The following is a 14,616-nucleotide window of genomic DNA, read 5'->3' on the forward strand; positions in this document are numbered from 1 at the left end:
TAATACTTTTCGCGGATTCGTGCAAGCGTCTTGTGGATCCCACCATGCCCGGCTAGCTCAGTCGGTAGAGCATGAGACTCTTAATATCAGGGTCGTGGGTTCGGGCCCCACGTTGGGCGCCATTGTTATGTCGCTGACTGTTAAGGTAAGATGGTTGGAGACGACCCCCCCGCCGATGAGCTAAGCCTGGGCTAGCGAGCATGCCTGTATGCCAACCAACCTTACCCCAACAGTCAGCGACATAACAATTTATTTATTTTATTATTTTTTTTTATTACATTTTTTCCCCTTATTCCCATTATTTAATTTTTATTTGATTAGAATATTATTGTATTTTTATGGCATTACATATAACTATTTCAAGTAATCAAATTTCGTTTTTTTGTTGGAGTTTAATTTTAATTAAAAGGTCAGAACAACTTTAGTTACATAAAAAGACATTTAAGTAATATTTAAAAGAACAAAAAAAATAAAATTAAAAATAAAAAATGTTTCCCGGCAGTGGGATTCGAACTTAACTTCCCGGATTGCTAAATTCGCAATCCTACAGCGGACCCAGGGTGAACTAATTGAAGTACTTATTTTTCTTTATATTGCCGAGTAAATTTTTTCTATTCATCTGGATAGCTCTGTTTTCTCTCATCTTAACACAAAGCTGTTTCACAGATGTCGATGATGGACAAACATTTAAAAATCTAAACTGAAAACCATGATACAATAATTTTTAGAAGGTAGTTTCACTTCAAAATTTTTGACATAAACCCTGTCTGTGACAAACACGCAATGTGGCCACTGCTACGATATAGAACTTAGGGATTATCGCTTGTTATTTTAGATATTTTTTAACAGAACGTGTAAAGATTTATATGTATCATAACGGATCACTTAATTTTTAATATAAATATACGTATTTTGTACATACATTTTTGCCCCTGCTAATCACATGAACAAAAATCATAAAAATTAAAATATAACAGCAATATTTTTTGTTTATAATGGATTAGATCCATCGCACACCACGGACTTTATCGGCCGCCAATTTAGATGTGCTCGCTAGTCTTTCCATTGCACCACAACTTATTGGTCAGAGCGATTAAGCTGGTGTAATGTGCGCACCTCCATACATCTTCATGTACATATTTCCAGCGAGCCCTATCATTTAAATAGGCGGCCGATAAAGTCTGTGGTGTGCGGTGGCTCTTATAGCTGTGTCCTTACATCTATTCCGTGTGTTGCAATATCCACGAAAGCAGCAGTTAATTTTTTATGAAGAAAATTATTACAAAATATTCGAGAATTTCTCTACTTATATGTTTGGCTTTTCTTTGTTTTATTTTTCCAACGTCAAAAGCTGGATTTTTTTTTTTGAAAAAGTTGGTACAACAAAAAATACGAAACACGTTTTCTGTCAGATAGCTAACATGGCGGATAAGAAGAAGAAGTTAAACTACCTTCTAAAAATTATTGTATCATGCTGAAAACTATATCTTAACAGGAATGAGTTTTAATTTGCGACTATGACTATGGGCCATACTATATTTCCTGACAATAATAATTGCACTCACAAAGTTCGATAAATTAGTTTTAAACACATTTAATTAATTCGTTAGTAACTAAGTTTTGCCTTATAAAATATTAATATTTGCATTAATTTTTTTTTTGTTCCTTAGCCACTGAGCATATGCTTAATACACCTAAGAGCACATTATAAATCATATCAATAGTGGACCTCATCAAATAATATTATTAAACATAAAATAAAAAAAATCACCAGATAAATATCACTTATATGCCATGTTGAATGCAAGTATTTTCCTAGTCATTGCAGATATTAATAGTATAATAATAATATTTTGGCGCTTACACCTTTGCCAAGTGTTTGGCCAAGCTTCTCCTCCAATTTGTGGTGTGTGAAGTAAATACGAATTATTTTTATTAATATTAAAAAAAATATTAAATTATTTTATTTTTTTACTTTAAAAACATATGAAATATGTTTAAGCCCATTTTTAAACAAATTTAAGGTTTTAAAAAGACTGTACTTTTTTGTTGTCACAAAAAGGCGAGGACCTACATTTTTACGCCGCCTCCGAACAGTAAATGCATTTTGTGAGAAGCTTTTTCAAGGCAGAAATACACACGGAGGCAGTGTTGAGCTTTAAACAATTAATTTTTCAATTATCTTGTTGTGGTATGATAGAAGATTTAATGCTAAGTAAATATTTTCAGAGCTTAGCACATACATTTTTCACAAAATCTACAAAAAACAAGTTATTTATTTCAGCTGTTATTAATATTTGCTTGTGCGGCCGCTGCAGTAGAGTGGTTTGAGGTATGTACTACCTCTCCGTAATACCTGGGTTCGATCCCTGGTCCAAGCAGCATCAAAAGAAAGTTTTAAAAACAAGATCTTTCTTAACAGCGATTGCTCCTCCGTGCAGTGTTGGGCAAATTTGAATTGCAAGAACAATTAATTAATTAATTGTTAATTTCTATCACTACTACTATCACCACTAACAATTGGTTAATTGTAATTGTAGAGAATAACAATTAACAATTAACTAATTGTAATTGTTGTGGAGAATAACGGTGATATTCTCTAGTTAGCAATTAACAATTTTTTAAACCTGGAATACTAACGGTCGCCACATTGTACAGTGGCCTTGCGCGGCTGAGTTCCACGCCCTCTTGACGCCTTGTTTGCTGTACTTATTTCAGTTTTTAACATGTTTGTTGGCTATTTTCTGTTTTGAACTTAATTTTTTTTTTACTTTTCGAGAGGGGTTCCTATGAAGAACAAGTTCTAAAATGGTTGGAAGAAATATCGTTGAATGGAACCGATAGTGAGAACTATTTGGAAGAAGATTTCAGTGAATGCGCCTTATGAATAAAAACTAAGCAGTTGCTTTTTCTTAAGATTTCAAACCATTTGCTTGATTTATTCGAATAACTTTACGTAAAAGATCTGAAATTTTAAGAAAAAAGTATTGCTTAGTTTTTATTCATAAGGCCCAATGTGATACATAAAAGTCGATTTCATTTTTAAGTACAGGTCACAATAGAAAAGATAAACAACTAATTACTTTTAAGTATGAAAGTAAATACGAATACCTTTGAGATAATTTATGGATTGTTTGAGTGCGTTTGCTTTTAAATGGTTTTTTTAATCTTTTAAAATGACCCCTTTCAAAAAGATTATAAAATATGTGTTATTTTCAATACGAATTATTTTTATTAATATTAAAAAAAAAAATTAAATTATTTTATTTTTTTACTTTAAAAACATATGAAATATGTTTAAGCCCATTTTTTAAACAAGTTTAAGGTTTTAGAAAGACAGAATTTGTACTTTTTTACAAAGTAGTCTCACAGGCGAACGTTAGAATTAAAGGAATAAAAAATAAGGTATTCTAGGGTTAATTGGTTTGTAAATTTTATTAAAAATCAACGATTATAAATGCCTATTATATAGGCCAGGAGTGTGAATATGACAACCAGCCACAACCCAGGCCTGTGCCGTATTTCGTTTTTTTTTTTTATAATGCCGAATTTCCACTAGGCATTGAAATGGCAAAAAATTCATGCCATTTAAAAAATGCCATGTGGAAAGGAACTTAATGACTATTTTTTACACATAAAAACACGATAATTTTTCAATGCCCAATGTTGTCATTAGCCATTTTTGCCATTTAATGCCAGTTTAAGTAGGCTAATTGTTATCAAAAAAGTAATTGCAATTAAACTATTTGCCGTGTGCAATACCCAATTAAATGTTTAATTGCAATTAAAATTTTAATTGCGCATTGCAAACAAATTAATAAATAATTGCAATTACTTTTTTAATATTTTAAAAAAAGATTGAAAAATTATTTGATTAACGCTCAACACCGCCTTCGTGTGTATTTCTGCCTTGAAAAAGCTTCTCCCCGCCTTTTTGTGACAACATCAAGCCACACACCACAAATTGGAGGAGAAGCTTGGCCAAACACTTGGCAAAGGTGTAAGCGCCAAAATATTATTATTATATTATTAATATCTGCAATGACTAGGAAAATACTTGCATTCAACATGGCATATAAGTGATATTTATCCGGTGATTTTTTTTATTTGATGTTTAATAATATTAATTGATGAGGTCCCCTAATGACATGAATTATAGTTTGATCTTAGGTGTATTAAGCATACGCTCAGTGGCTAAGGAACAAAAAAAAATTATTGCAAATATTCATTTTTATAAGGCAAAACTTAGTTACTAACTAATTAATAAATGTGTTTAAAACTAATTTATCGAATTTTTATAAACTGCGTTCTAATAAGCTGATATTTTCCAACCTACCTATAAAATTTCAGCGAAACACGACAAGATTTGATAAAAATATACCTATTTGTTAATAAGGATGCATCTAAAATCTGTAGTTTCCGGAAAACAAATAACAGCGTTGAGTGATCTCTAAATCTTGTTCAAATAAGCTGAAATTTTAGAAGGAACTTGTCTTCCCTCTTATCTTCAAGAATCCGAACGTTCTCAGTCGAAATTCAAAAAAGTTTCAATTTTGAATCACCCTACTACGCACTGTGCTAAGTTCGCCTTGTGAATTCTTGTTGCTTTTTCCACTATTTCACTTGTTAAGCCAACTACAATCAAGCGCAGCTATTCCAGTGCTATTTAAACTAGATCATGTGGTTGTTGGTTTTGTTGGTTTTTGTTAATATTTCTATTATTAGAATCTTTAACTTTTAGGTGTGCTCGTCTTTAAGTTATTTGTTTTTGTTATTTTATGACCTTATAGCAATTATATTCAACAATTTATATTGAGCTTGAGGCCGTTTTTAATGAAAAACTTCCTGTAGTCAAACGAACTAGTTGTAAACTACCTCACAACTAATATGAACCGCATGCCCAACTAGTCGGCCAACTATCTTTTTTCCATGCAATCAACTGGTATTTTTAACATGGGGATGTCCTACGAGATGGCAATTGTCAGATTTCGGTCAGAAATATACCAGTATCATACTAGTTCAAAAAAGACAGAAAAATACTAGTGTAATTATGGACCAAAACCACTACTTTGGGAGTCAAAAAATAAAATGAATTCATGAATATACAATAAAAAACTTTTAAGTACACTTTAATATATAACACATTTTTATTTAGCAGCCTTAGATTTGCCAATAATTAGTGTTACATTTTTTGAGTATTAATTAAAAGAAAAAATAAATACATAGATATTTCAAACTTTCGAATATAACTTTAAATTTATTTTTCATTAAATGTTATTAAAAGTAAAAGGCTTCAGGTACAATAAATACTATATTTTTATCTTTTTTAATAATATGGAATATGCAAAAGAAAAAATTTTAGTTAAAAATAAAATAAATTCTTTAGATAATTTTTGAGTGAACTAAAATAAAAATAAAAGTTTTCATTAAAATAAATTAAATTCATTAACTTTGCACATTTCAGTCTATTATTTTTAAAAATTTATAACAGTAATAATTAATGTTTAAAATTTGAGATTTGGATAAGAATAAAATAAATAAATAATTCAAGCAGTTATTAAATATTCTTTATTTTTGTCTATAGTTTGGCTTGTTGATTGATAATAGAAATTTATCAATTAATTATATTAATAGTGTAATTAAAAAGTAAAAAATAATTGAAAATGATCAATAATAACAAAATAATGATGTAATTAAAACTAATTAATTAATTAACATTTTTTAAAGTAATTAATTATTAATCATTGAAAAGGTGGTAATATCGGTATTTGATAATTAAACGGTTATCAAAAAAAACATGCCTTAATTAATAATCATTATGTGTATCTATCATTATTTAACCGGACTGGTATAACTGAATACGTATTCGATTTAATGGTTTACAATATACCCAAACAAAAGTTATAATTGTGTACTTTATTGTATTAAACTGTCGAAATTAAATAAAACAGGGCCTTAATAAATCGTCTTGTACTTGGTACAAGTCTGGTCATTTTCGAACTAGTTCGGTTTCTGTCAGGGAATTCTAGTTGTAAACTAGTATTTTTCCTGACTAGTTCCGGATTTCACTGCAGGGTTATTGTGGAAAAGCAACAAAAACAAACAAAGAACTTAGGCGGTTATTGTTTATGGCCACAGATCTAATAAGTACAGGTCAGGTCATATTGTTTCTTATACATACCGATTTACAAAATTAATGTGCAAACTTTTAAAACGCCGATGCACATATTTTTTATCGTTTGGTCGCCACTACAAGAATCCGTTTTCGGAACCTGGTTATTTTTGATAAAACAATTAATTTTTTTTCAATGCTGTTAAATATACATAGTATTATGTATGACTTTATATTCACAATTAGTATATTTTAATATTTCAGTGACTCCAACCCCGTTCTAATTTCCTTACCGCCAGAGTTGGCTGGCATGACGCTAGAAGCAAGATTAATTTCCTATGACTGGCAAAATCATTTCGACGAGTTTCAAGTGGCAACTAGAAGTGGATCTTTCAAACCTCTTTGCTGGGGTGCCAAAAATCATGTTATTCCCGTAAGTATTCAAGAAATGTTATTTGTTTCATATCTCACACGTTCTTCAACTCTAAAAGGAATTTATTTACACAAAATGTGTTAAATCAAAAAATGTAAGGGTAGGCGCTAGACTTAGGTAGTTTTAGAACTAAATGAACTAAAGAACTAGTTAATTTCAATGAACTAGTTCACTAGTTCGGTTTCTTCTTTGATCTTAATTTGTCAGTGCTATTTTTGATTTTGGATCGCGATCCAAATATTCTTTTCACGAAACTGTGTCTTATATCCCCATATTTACTGATACGTTTTAAAACGCGTTTGCACTGTTGCTACCAGGGCTGCCAACTTGGCGCAAGCCGTGCCATTTTTGGCCCTATTTTACTTCAAATGGCACTAAATTTTTTAATTTGGCACAAAGCGCAAAATGGAACTTTTGAAAAAAAGTAATATTTCCACATATTTTTGTGAAATCCTTTGCGTATTGTTCTTTTTCTTAACTAAAATTTTCTAATTTCTATAGTGTATAAAACTGGTTTGTATTAAAAAAAAAAAAATAAAATGTTAATAAGCCACAATAACATTGACAAATACTGGTTTGTCTTACTTTGGCATTGGACTTTTGTTTTAGAAAAATGTTCCTAATTTTAATGCTAAATAATGGCAGCTTTTTTTGCACTTTTATTTTTCAATTTGGCACATTTTGACATTTTTTTATCCTCAATATGGCACTTCATAGCTAAGTATAGTTGGCTGCCCTGGTTGCTACTAAAAGAACTGATGTGCCAAACTCTAGTAGGCACTGTGGCCAGTGATAACCACCAGTTACCACCTCTGCATGATTGTAAATCCCTACGGGTTGTGCCGCTGTGGCTTTGCCGTTTAGCGCAAACTCCAGAGAAATTTATTGGGCGATGTAAGCATTGTGGTATTTATTAGCATAAAAATTGCGGATAGGCAGCCTTGGCCAATTGGAACTACAGTGACTTACACAAGTATTCACGTGTAGATTATTTGAATATTCACATCATTTTTCAAGTAAATTTTTTTTGTTGTGTTTCTGTAAAAATATTGTCCAAGCTTTATCCAAAAAAATACAAATCAGAGTTTCAAACAGGGACTGTAACTGTTATGAGTCTTTTCCATAAAATTATCTTCAGATTGTTGTTTTCTTACTTTTTTACCATAAAGTCAAAAGAAATAAATTATTTTTTAACCTATACAATTAAATTCAACTTAATGTGTTATTTTATGACTTTTCTGTTTTTAACCAGAAATAAAAGTATTTATGACAGATCTTTTTTTCTGCTTTTCATGACAGTTATACTTGGCCTTTTAATTTTTCTATCCTAAAATAAAAGTACATATACGACGGAAAATTTAATTTTCGTTGAAAAAAGTCACCTTAAAACTTTTGTGTGTAGGAAAATATAATAAAAGTCCTTCATTTTAATTTCTGTTTTAAAATATTTTCTGTAAAGTTTTAGGCTAGTGGAAGAGTCTGTGGAGAGTTCATAGTTTTATATTGATGATATTAATTTCATTCTAGGTATATGTACATATCGGTGGTCCTTTGCAATATCGACACAACTAGAAATTTCATATTTTTCGGTGGAGCCAATTAAAGATTTTATGTTTCGCAATTTAGCAATATTATAAATACAGTCTCTCTGTAGGGAAAATTTTTAAGCTTTCAAATTAAAGATTAAGTAAGGGTTATACTGAAAAAATAGGAAATAAGTAAGAACTCCTAAGTAGCTACAAAAAACGAGCTCCACTGGTACTACTGAAAAACGGCACAAAACCAAAAATGTCGTTAGTTCCCATAAAAAAAATACTAATTGCCTTACTGAAATTATGTAATGAACGACGACATAATACGAAAAATGTCGTTATTTTTCATAAAAGCATCAACCGTTCACGATGTTTAACACCTTGCTAAATATATCTCAACATAAGTTTTCGAAAACAAATTTCAAACAATTGTAGACTCTCACAAAAAAAGCACCTCGTCATAAAAAAAAAAAAAAATATTTTAAAAATAGTTCTCGAAAAACGCCCACTTTTTTGAAACATTTTTTTATCTTATTACATTAAACGAGCAATTCTTGTAACGGGTGATTTTTTAAGAGCTTGATAACTTTTTTTTTAAAAAAAACGCATAAAATTTGCAAAATCTCATCGGTTCTTTATTTGAAACGTTAGATTGGTCCATGACATTTACTTTTTGAAGATAATTTCATTTAAATGTTGACCGCGGCTGCGTCTTAGGTGGTCCATTCGGAAAGTCCAATTTTGGGCAACTTTTTCGAGCATTTCGGCCGGAATAGCCCGAATTTCTTCGGAAATGTTGTCTTCCAAAGCTGGAATAGTTGCTGGCTTATTTCTGTAGACTTTAGACTTGACGTAGCCCCACAAAAAATAGTCTAAAGGCGTCAAATCGCATGATCTTGGTGGCCAACTTACCGGTCCATTTCTTGAGATGAATTGTTCTCCGAAGTTTTCCCTCAAAATGGCCATAGAATCGCGAGCTGTGTGGCATGTAGCGCCATCTTGTTGAAACCACATGTCAACCAAGTTCAGTTCTTCCATTTTTTGGCAACAAAAAGTTTGTTAGCATCGAACGATAGCGATCGCCATTCACCGTAACGTTGCGTCCAACAGCATCTTTGAAAAAATACGGTCCAATGATTCCACCAGCGTACAAACCACACCAAACAGTGCATTTTTCGGGATGCATGGGCAGTTCTTGAACGGCTTCTGGTTGCTCTTCACTCCAAATGCGGCAATTTTGCTTATTTACGAAGCCATTCAACCAGAAATGAGCCTCATCGCTGAACAAAATTTGTCGATAAAAAAGCGGATTTTCTGCCAACTTTTCTAGGGCCCATTCACTGAAAATTCGACGTTGTGGCAGATCGTTCGGCTTCAGTTCTTGCACGAGCTGTATTTTATACGGTTTTACACCAAGATCTTTGCGTAAAATCTTCCATGTGGTCGAATAACACAAACCCAATTGCTGCGAACGGCGACGAATCGACATTTCACGGTCTTCAGCAACACTCTCAGAAACAGACGCAATATTCTCTTCTGTACGCACTGTACGCATTCGTGTGGTTGGTTTAATGTCCAATAAAGTAAACTGAGTGCGAAACTTGGTCACAATCGCATTAATTGTTTGCTCACTTGGTCGATTATGTAGACCATAAATCGGACGTAAAGCGCGAAACACATTTCGAACCGAACACTGATTTTGGTAATAAAATTCAATGATTTGCAAGCGTTGCTCGTTAGTAAGTCTATTCATGATGAAATTTCAAAGCATACTGAGCATCTTTCTCTTTGACACCATGTCTGAAATCCCACGTGATCTGTCAAATACTAATGCATGAAAATCCTAACCTCAAAAAAATCACCCGTTATATATACATATATATATCCATAGGATTCTCGGAAACGGCTCTAACGATTTTGATGAAATTTTGTACACAGATAATGTTTTGGATTTTAAGATTATCTGTATAGGCATAATCTCCGAGAAGACTCGTATAAGGTTGCCACCTATTCGAAACTAGTTACCATTAATTAAAAAATCATGATATGTGTATCAAATGGAAGGTATTTTAAAGACCCCTAATTCAAAAATATTTTTAAGAGGGTTGTTACCTATTTTGAATCGCGAGTTTATTTAAAATTTTGTATAGAAAAAAAGGTAAAATATTCATGGGTACCAAGAGAAGCTCCTTAAACAATGCTTTCCCTATATACAAAATGTGATCCCTTAGGATAATAGTGTAAGGTTGCCACTTATTTTCGATTCTTCACAATTTATCTAAGACATCGCAATATGGATATCAAATGAAAGGTATTGTTAAGAACTTTGGTCAGAAAATATTTTCGATCAAGGTTGCCATGCTTCTATTTAATACAAATTTGTATTTTGTTAATTTCATTCAGCATTTGTTGTAAGTATACACAGTACATATACGCTTAAGACTTGCACTATGGATTCCAACGTATTTCGGAATGGGGTTGCCACCTAAATTTTAGAGTAAGAAATATATAAGTCATAAAATAACACTTAAGTTGAATTGAATTGTATGGGTTAAAAATAACTACTAATTGTTAGTTTTTGGGTCAAAATTTACATTAAAAACGAATTTGAAGCTTAAAAAACTGAGCATTTTGGCATTTGAAAGTATATGTGTGTGACAGCTTTCTCATAATGATTTTTAGTTTAAAATTGTTTACATAACAGTTATTTTCGGTCGCTGGTTTCAAACTTTATACAATATTTAGAAAAATGAAGCAAATTTTCATCAATATTTCGAGCTTTTTAATTTGAATCTTTACGACATTTCTTGGTACAGAGTTTTACCATGGGCTCGAGCATTGCTATGCCATGTCATTCCATCTCAAACATACTGTTATAGCATGTCACTGCTTCTTAGCTCAGCTGTTGTTTGCTGTATTTTTAATACTGTTTAATCCCGGGCAAGACCGAGGCCGAAAAGAGCCACATCTAAGTTCTAAATGCTACAACGAGCCACAAAAAAAGAACAAGAAAAACAAAAATTTTATTGTTAAATAAAATTATTATTAGAAATGAAAAACATTAATTTTATTATTATTCTATTGTACGTAAGATAGATATAAAAGAACATTCAAAAGATCCCTTTGGGGGGTTTTTCAAAATCTGGTTTTAGGTCAGTTAAAGCTGTTCGTTTAAAATCTCCAGTAAAAAATGTCCACCGCGAAATTCCGGCGAAATGTCACACAAGAGAAAAATATCCAAAATAGTACGCGAACAGAAAATTTGCAGAAATTTGCAAATTAGACGAACAACTGATAGAAATATTGTTTACATTCAAAAAAATTTAAAACGTAAGAAAACAAATCTCGAAGTCTTATCCTGGCACAGTTCACGAATAATTACTTACTTCTTATAAGTTTAATTAGTCGCTTTTTACTATTTTAACTTCAAAACCATCAAATTCAATTTAGAGATTTGCATAAATTCCAACCAGCAGTTTTTGATCAGCTGTTTTCTTGTAGGCAAATCGCTGTTGGCAAAAATTTTTCCAGCAGAAACTAGCAGATTTCCCTCAAATAAAATATCATTTTGCTCTCTCAATTTCCCTACTTTGCAAGTTTTTTGCGTACGCGAACACAAAAAGCTGATAATTTTTATAACTTTCAATAATTAACAGGTACGCGAAAGCAACTAATTGTGAACGGTATTTTTACTTTACGTATTTCATTGTAAAATACAAAGACTCACAGTTATACGTTGTACCAAACATTTAAAATATACGGCACGCAGCTGTTTTCAAAAGTGAATATTTTAAATCTGGCACTTGTTGCCGGAATTCAAGCAATGGCAAAGCTTTATGTTGCATTTCCAGGGCCTTATCTACTTTTAACTGTTTCGATGCGAAAAGCAGAGAAATCTCGGTTTTAGTTATTTTCTTAAATTTGGGACTAGAATGCCGTACGATAATGGAGATCTAACTATTCCATGCCTCTTAGACTTTTCTAAGGCATTTGACTCAGTCAACCACTCTTTGTTATGTCGGAAACTCAGGCACTACTCTGCATTCTCTAATAGTGCGATAAAACTTTTGTCTAGCTATCTTAAGGGCATAGTTCAACGAGTTAAAGGTGAGAATGTTTCTTCACAGTTCAAAGCTATCAAAGCAGGTGTCCCTCAGGGATCAATCCTTGGTCCTCTATTGTTTAGTATGTTTGTAAATGATGTATTTTCGGAGTGCAAATATGTAAATGTCCATACGTATGCTGATGATATTCAGCTGTACCTTTCGAATCGTATAGCTCTCGTCGAGGATATATGTTATAAGGTTAATAGTGATCTGTCCGGTATCTTGCTAAGTCGTATGTCATGCCTATATGTAAAAGTGTAATAGACCCTACCAACATCCCACCTCTGTGGATTGGTACAGCCGCCCTCATGACCACTGAGAAAATTAGGAACTTAGGCTTTAATGTAAATAATAAGTTAAGCTGTTGTGATCATGTTAATAAAGTAGTATGTAATGTGTATGTAACTTTACGTAGGCTAGGAATGTCTGCTTCGTTTACGCTTCAGGAAACACGACTTGCTATGCAGTTAATTTTGACCCATTTCACAAATTCCGAAATAGTTTGTAGCAAACTTGATTCAAAGTCAGTCAGCAAGTTGAATGTAGCTTTCAGTAACACGGTACGTGTATGGCATTGGACGATAAGCTCATATATCGCCGTGGCGCGATAAAATTCTTGGTTGCAGTATTATACATTTTTTGGCTGCAAGAAACAGCATTTTTTTGTATAAATTGTTAGAGTGGAATGTCCCGCAATATTTGTATGAAATGCTTCAACTAACCAATTCACAGAGACATAACAGCTTGGTTGTCCCTAAATATAATTCGCTTACTTCCAGTCGACTGTTTTTCATTAGCGCTGTAAGACTGTGGAACTCGATTCCAGAAAGTGTTAAAGCTAGACTGAATAGAAGCAACAGCAAAAAGTTAATAATTCAATACTTTAGTGGCCTTGATATGTCCTCTGACTACAAATAATCTTGGTGTGTACCTTTTTCCTTTTTATTTCTTCTTCTACTTATTCTCTTACATTATCCATCTCCTTTTTCCTCTTTAATCATTTACATTTGCTGTATTAGTATTAAGTTTACATTAAAAACTCATATATTTTAGTTTGTATCTTTTCTTGGCAAATTATGTTAGTATAGATTATAATTCTTTGTTGATGTACATATAAAAGACTGAAATGTCTTAGTTGTACAAAAATTTTAAATAAATAAATGAAGTGAAATGAAATATCATCAGTGTTGCCGTTTTGATCCAAATGGATCAAAATGATACCTTTTTCATAGAATTTTTAAAAGATACTTCTATTTTTAGCTTAGTATAAATTATGATACATTTCAATTCACAAGTCGAGGATAGCTCTTCCCATCTTAAAACTTTTATGATTTTGTGGCCACACATTAAGTTTGTTTCCTTTCATTGAACATACCACCTTTAATCTGCATATGGTATCACTGTTAGCTGCAGAAAACTAGCCTGTTCCCGTTCTCCAGGATTTAGTCCGAAATAGTCCGAACTCGTTTCCTTTCATATATTTATCATATATTTTGCGAACAATTTCTCAATAAATCATGGAATGCAGGAACATGCTTATATTGTCTTTGTATTGTTTTTGATTTTGAAGCTGTCGGATGTGGAACTGGGCTAAAGACAGTGTCACACGATTGGTACATTTGTACAGATTTGTATATTTTGGCAGTCACAGAGTGGTGTTCTTTAGAAATTTGTGTTAAGCTCAATAAAAGAATTTGCAAACAACACTACTCTATAACTGCCAAAATGTACAAATCTGTACAAATGTACCAATCGTGTAACACTGCCTTAAGAATTTCATCTAGAGTAATCCAGTAAGTAATGTGAAAATTACGTTTACGTGTTTACAGTGTTAAACAGCAATCTGATATGTGATTTTAGTTGAGTATGCAAATGAATTCAACTGTTAACGAGTATAAAAGTATGTATTTTCACTCAGTATTTTATATAAGAACCAAAAAATATTAATGAAAACTGTCAACGAACATAACTAAAAATTCAAACTACCATTTTAATTTAAGAATTAGAAGTTTTATTGAAGATTGATACTTTAATACTTAAAATTTCTTTTCATGATACTTTTGATTGCCAGAAAACCCCACACATATCACACTCCATTCACTGGGCTAATATTTCTTTTTGTGTGGGGTTAAACGAGCGACGCATCCCGTTTAACCGTCGCAACCATGAACTATTTTTAAAATTGAATTACCTTAGAATTGTTATCTACCTACATATTGTATCCTTTGCTTTTGAATTACCTATCGTGTATCTCCTTACATATTGTATCTTTTGCCTTTGAATTACCTAACTTGTAGAAACATTGTAGTTAGTGAATGCCATGAATCGTAAACTTTGAAATATTTTATGAATTTGCGTGGTTGGCAACGCGCGTAGGAAAGCAGCGCGCAGCTGACATTTTAGGTTGACAAACTGTCAACAAAAGAAAAAGAA

The 14,616-nt window shown here is 32.0% G+C and overlaps 1 protein-coding gene and 1 non-coding gene across 4 annotated transcripts in view; both read left to right on the plus strand.

The window, feature by feature from the left end:
• LOC118738671 (MOXD1 homolog 2) overlaps positions 1-14,616 on the plus strand; it is a 1,114,343-nt gene that overhangs the window by 905,967 nt on the left and 193,760 nt on the right. The window contains exon 10 of one of the 3 annotated variants that reach the window (XM_036469580.1): positions 6,377-6,545. In XM_036469580.1, coding sequence (XP_036325473.1) covers positions 6,377-6,545 — 169 coding nt within the window. Of the gene's footprint in view, positions 1-6,376; positions 6,849-14,616 lie in introns of those variants that run through there. The other 2 variants (XM_036469579.1, XM_036469582.1) reach the window with 2 other exon arrangements.
• On the plus strand, positions 47-119 carry Trnak-cuu. The gene has a single exon. It is a non-coding gene; the product is annotated as a tRNA-Lys (tRNA).

Source organism: Rhagoletis pomonella, unplaced genomic scaffold (genome assembly GCF_013731165.1).
Source record: "Rhagoletis pomonella isolate Grant_MI unplaced genomic scaffold, Rhpom_1.0 Rhpom_scaffold_00005, whole genome shotgun sequence".
Classification (NCBI taxonomy): domain Eukaryota; kingdom Metazoa; phylum Arthropoda; class Insecta; order Diptera; family Tephritidae; genus Rhagoletis; species Rhagoletis pomonella.